This window comes from Myotis brandtii, unplaced genomic scaffold (genome assembly GCF_000412655.1).
Source record: "Myotis brandtii unplaced genomic scaffold, ASM41265v1 scaffold806, whole genome shotgun sequence".
NCBI classification, from domain to species: Eukaryota; Metazoa; Chordata; class Mammalia; order Chiroptera; family Vespertilionidae; genus Myotis; species Myotis brandtii.
The window spans coordinates 2,047,481-2,053,111 of record NW_005371249.1 but is presented as its reverse complement, the minus strand read 5'-3'; the positions used below and the strand labels follow the sequence as shown (position 1 = coordinate 2,053,111).

The window sequence follows — 5,631 nt, the reverse complement described above, 5'->3', positions numbered from 1 at the left end:
TCCCAGGACTGCCTCCCGCCCGTCCGGGGTCCCACCGGGCCTTCCCCAGACCCTCTCCGCGCCCTCCGGAGGGACTGCTCTCAGCCCTGCCCCTCCCTCCCTGCCCGACTCCCTGTTTTCCCTTCCAACGCCTCTCCCCGCAGGGCTGCCCTGAGCCCTGCCCTCTCCCCAGGGGACCCCCCTTCCCCTGGGAGCGAGCGTCCCTCTCCCCCTGGCTGCCATTTACCCAGGGCTCCTCCTTCTCCTTGCTAGGAGCCCCCCTCCTTTCCCAGGGATATTGTCCTCCCAAGACGGCTCTGGACTCCCCAGCTCTAGACTCAGCGCCCCGGCAAACACCCATCCCTGGGCTCTCCATACCGGCCTTGTCCCCTAGCCCAGAAGAAGCCAAGTTTGAGGCCCCCCCTGAGAGTGTGGGCACTTGCACGTTCTCATAGGTGAGCTCCCCGTCATCGTCAGCCTCTGGGTCTGTAGAAGAGAGAAAAGGGGCGGAGGTGGGAGCTGGGAATGGGGGCTGAGGGGTGGGCGGGGTGGGGTCAGGAAAGAGGTTGGGGATGCAGGATCCAGGAGACCCCTCCTCTGCCCTTACCCTGTCCTGGCTGGCTGGAGACCCTCTTCTTCAGGGGAGCCTTCACGAACCGCAGGTCTGCGTAGGTGACAGACTCGGCCATGGTCCTGGCACCTCTGGGCCGGGCTCCCCTTCTCCCCCTCCTCTTGCCGCTCTCCCCTCTGTCCCTTCACACTCTGAGGCTCTGTGGTCCCTCCGTGACTGTACGGCTTAGTGCATTGCCCTGTGACTTCTAGTCACAAAAGAGGAAGATGTGAGCAAGTCTCAGACAGATGGGTTCAGTGAAGCAGATGGCATCCTGAGCCCTGGCCAGAGGGGCCGGGAGGGGAAACCAAGGCCCAGAGCTCGGGGCTGGGCTGGGGGGTCACAGGACCACTCTCGGGCCGCCCCTGCACCTCTCTCTGTCCCACCTTCATGTAGCCCAGACGGCCTGGGCAGTGCAGGGCTTCCAGTGCCTCCTTTGATCCTCCCCCCAGATGTGGCCATGCCTCCCTCCTGGCTGCCGTGGCCATAGGCTTCCTCTGTGTAGTCAGAGCTCTTTTGTTCCCAACTGACCTGGAGGCTCTCCCCAGTCCTTGCTCCCGGGTGGGGCTTCATCCTCCCCATCAGATTGGGGGGCGGGGTGTAGTGTGGAGCCCTAGCTCGTCATCCTGGGGTTCCCGGTAGGTGTCCGTTCCCGGAAAGGAGTCTCTGACTTTTTGGACTCATCTCTCCCCATCAGTTTGGGGACTTCCAGGGTGGACCCAGCTCCCCTCTTGCTGTCGGTCCACAGAGCACAGGGCGTCTCACTCCAAAGCCCTTGCTGGGAACGGCAGTCTTTGGAGGATGCAGAGAATCTGGGACCACACTTTCTCCTCTGTGACACCCCCAGACTCCACAGCCTTTCCCTGACCCCTTCCACCCTTATTGCCCCACTGATCACACCCGTGGCAAGTCAGCCCCTTCTGGGCCCCCTCCTGCCCCCTGCTGGACCCATGGCATCTCCTGTGTCCCAACATCTGAGCTGGATCCATCCAGCTGTCCCTGAGGCAAGGGCTCTGAGCTGGGACTGGGCGGGGCTGAGGATGAGGGCAACCCCACCTTGTGCACCCCTGGAAAAGCCTGCAGCGCTAACCACTCATGCACCCTGTGGGGGTCAGGGAGCAGAGAGCAAAGGAGTTGCATAGGCCCGGAGGGCTGCAGCTTGTTAGACACGGGAGGCAAAGAAAAGAAGCAGAGCAGACTCTGGTCTGGTGAGATTTCGATATTTTCTTGCCTTGGTTTTGGTTTCTTTCTTACTTTACTAGTAATTTCTTCCTTTAGAAAGTCCCAGCATTGTCCCTTCACACCCATCCTCGAGGAAAAAGGGGCATTTACGGGGAAGACCAGGGGCTGATGGGCGCGAGGGACACCAGGGGAAGCAGGAGGCGGCTGATGAGCTATGGTTCAAAGGTGCTCCCTGGTTCTCCTTTACGGTTGTGACTTAGACTGTGACCCCCAAAGGGCCTACTTACGGGGGTGGGAAGCAGTTGGGACAAGACAAGGTAGGGGTGGGGAAAACCCACCCCTCGTGGGTGACATCCGCCCCCTCAGAAACACCCCCCTGCAGCTGCGGGAGGAAAGGGGAAGGAGCGAGTTCCTCACCGCCGGCTCACAGCCTGTAGTGTGGTCAGTGGTGTGTGGAGGAGCTGTGATGGGCCTGTGGGTCTGGGGAGAGCTCTGACAGCGGCACCCAGCCTGCCCAGACGGTGCCCACTGAGGCAGACGTGCACATTTGCCACCTGAGGAATGTGTCTCAGGGAGAGGCAGGTGTGTGTGTGTGAGTGTCTATGAGTGTGTGTGAGTGCAGGCACACAACCCCGGCTCTTTGTGGTCTCTTAGGGATGTCTGTGCCAGGTGAGCATCTAAGCCGCCGGATTACGTGCGCGGGCCGGCGGGGAGGGGTGTCTGCGGGCTCACGGGTGCCTGTGCTGCTGTTATTTTCTTCCACAGCAGGGAATTCTCAGAGAAGTCTTAAGAGGTCGTGGGGACAGATTCTACAAATACTTCCTTTTTAAGACTCACTGTTTCCTAGGGTGTCCCTGCAGCTGTTAACTGTCCCTGCTTAATTAAAGTTTCCAACAACCCAGTCCCCTCCCCTGGCACCCGGTCGGGGCCTCCCTCCGATAACAGACGGTTGTGTGTCGGTGACTCCCTGGGGGCCCCGGAGGCCTGTGAGGTGAGTGGGAGCACAGCGCAGCTGGTGGCAGCGTGTGGGAGGGTGCAGTCAGGGTTCTGTGTCTGTGGTGCCCAGGGGTGGGGGCGGCGTGTGTGTATAAATCAATTGCGGGAACACTTGCAGAAATGCTGTAAACTACAGATAGTGTTCCAGTTTTCAGAACCACACTCAGGTGAACATGGCTTGTGCCGGAAGCCAATTCCAGCCTGTCAGCAGGGCTGAATCATCTGGAAATGGCTGAGGGCATTTCCCCAAACCTGAAAAGGATGCAGAAATGATTGCTGGCTGCCAGACAGCTGAGGGCATTTCAATCTACGTGTTATTGCCTCCTGCTGGCCAAACACCTGAACAGCCGTAGGCAGCTTCCCCCAATCTGACAATGGATTCTGTATACCAAACCCTGCCCTTTGATGTGTATACCTACCTTGCCTTAGGACAATTTGTGTGAATAAAAAGCAAGGGGTCCTGAGACAAGGAGAACTTAGTTCCTTTAGCTAAGTCTTCTCTGGCTCCCCAAAATGCCTTCCAAAATTATGTTTCGTCTCTGGACTCTTGATTAATTTACACACAGCACCTTCTCCAGATTCCTGAACCCTTCTAGATGCTGGATTAAGACCAGCAGCAGCTTGGATGCCAGGTAAAAATGCCAAAACCAAGCTTCCAGTATGTGCTTGAAAAAGAATCAATGTGGCCCTAGCCAGTTTGGCTCAGTGGATAGAGCATCAGCCTGGGGACTGTCCCGGGTTCGATTCCGGTCAAGGGCACATGCCCGGGTTGCAGGCTTGATCACCACTAGTGGGTGGAGCAGGAGGCAGCTGATCAATGATTCTCTCTTATTGATGTTTCCATCTTTCCCTCTCCCTTCCTCTCTAAAATCAATAAAAATATACTTTAAAAAAAAAGAATCAGTGGGCATGCTGCCTAACTTCCCCTTGGAGAGGCTTCGGAAGGGAGAGTGCCCAGTGGGACTCGGATGCACCAAACTGCACACCCACAGTGGCCTGGCTGTCCGAGGTAGGCTTGGCCTAGATCCCTCTCCTCTTTGGCTCTTTTGTGATGGTTACGCATCTCCTTAGGACAGCCTGCGTTCCCTTCCATCCTAGACTGTCTTGTGGCCTCCTTTTGTGAGTAGGGATGAGATCAGGGTCCCCTTTCCCCACGTGGTCTCTGCAATATTGACACTCATTCCCTTTCAAAACTGGACATCAGAAAGAACACCTGTAACTCTGAGCTGCGCCTCACCTGCCCAAATGTCAGCAACACCTGGGGCTTTTAAGCAGTGAGGGCAGCCCTAGCCGGCTTGGCTCAGTGGATAGAGTGTCAGCCTGCGGACTGAAGGGTCCCAGGTTCGCTTCCGGCCAAGGGCACATGCCTGAGTTGTAGGCTCGATCCCCAGTGGGGGGCGTGCAGGAGGCAGCCGATCGATGATTCTCTCCCATCATTGATGTTTCTATCTCTCTCTCTCATTCTCCCTTCCAATCTGAAATCAATCAATTAATATTTTTTTTTTTTAAAAAAGAACTGAGGGGCAGTGCTGTACAGCTTTTCCAGGACCATAATATCATCTGCAGCCCCGGAGGGCAAACACCAAAGCCCATTTCCTGCCTTCTCCTGACCTCTGCTGCTTATCACAGGGAATGGGTTCTAAGGGAGCCAGCTATGAGGGCATCCGGAAAGAATTTGCTGTGTTAAAGGGCTCATCTGGATCCACTTTGGTGAAGTGCAGCCAACATCAGGAAGTCAAGGAAGCCTCTCGATACCCTGAAAGTCATGTTATCTCTGTCTTATTACCTTAACCCACTGGCTCCAGGATGCCCCAAGCTATGGATAGGGCATGGTCAGCAGAATAATGGCCCCCCAAAGTGTTCACACTGTAATTCCAGAACCTGGGAATATGTTGCTTCACCTGACAACAGGCAGTTTGCTTCGGGGAAGAGCCTTTAGATGGGGAGACCATCCTGTTTTATCCTGGTGGGTCCAATCGAACCAAATGCTACCCCCCTGCAATCACATGAGTCTTCGAAAGGGAGACACTTTCAGGACCATGGGGAGGAAGAGATTCCGCCTGGAAGAAGGGGCGGAGATTCGGCATGAGAAGGACTCCACCCAATTGCTGGCTTTGAAGTTGGAGGAAGGAACCCTGCGCCCAGGAGTGCAGGTGGCCTCTAGGAACTGGAAAAGGAGAGGGAACAGACTTTCTGATAGAGCCTCCAGAGAGCTCTGCCAACACCGTGACTTGAGGCCAGTGAGACCTATGTCAGACTTCTGATCAACAGAACTAGGAGGTGAGAAACTTGTCTTTTTTGAGCCACTAAATTTGTAGTAATTTATTACAGCAGCAATAGATGAGTTTCCCGAACTGTAGAAGAGGCATGATGTAAAGGAAAGAACATGCTATTATGGGTAAAGAAGACAGCCCTGGCCACTGTAGGTGACTTTGGGCAAGTCACAAATTTCTATCTAAAATATGGGATTGTCTCAACAGTGTCTGACATAAATCACGGATGTGATTGATGCCGATATAGTAGGTGTAGATTTACCAAAAGCGTCTTTAGAAGTCTCGGTAACTTCAAGTCCCGAGGGAGAACCGTGCGCCATCTTATAGCACTATGAAGGAGATTGGCAGCCCTTTGATCACTGAAGCCAAAGTGTGTCCTAGGTCTCCAGTGACTTGCCCCAGGCCTCTCTTTGGTCCTGTCTTGAATGGTGATACAGAAAGCACATTCATAGATGCTGATGGTACGGAGCTAGTGTTATGCCCAGATTTCAAGATCCCCAACAGACCACCAGGGAGCCAGCCAAGTCCGATGCAAAAGCAGAGAGTCCTTTATTATTATTACAGACCCGGGTCTGGCTCCCAGCCTCTTCC

At 55.1% G+C, this 5,631-nt stretch overlaps 1 protein-coding gene across 1 annotated transcript in view; it reads right to left on the bottom strand.

Moving 5' to 3' along the window:
* CD72 (CD72 molecule) overlaps positions 1–2,451 on the bottom strand; it is an 8,533-nt gene extending 6,082 nt beyond the window's left edge. The window contains exons 1-2 of the mRNA XM_014531459.1: positions 587–2,451; positions 36–465 (exon numbers count right to left, since the gene is read on the bottom strand). Coding sequence (XP_014386945.1) covers positions 36–465; positions 587–668 — 512 coding nt within the window. The 5' untranslated portion in view covers positions 669–2,451. The remainder of the gene's footprint in view (positions 1–35; positions 466–586) is intronic.
* Positions 2,452–5,631: the final 3,180 nt, after the last annotated feature.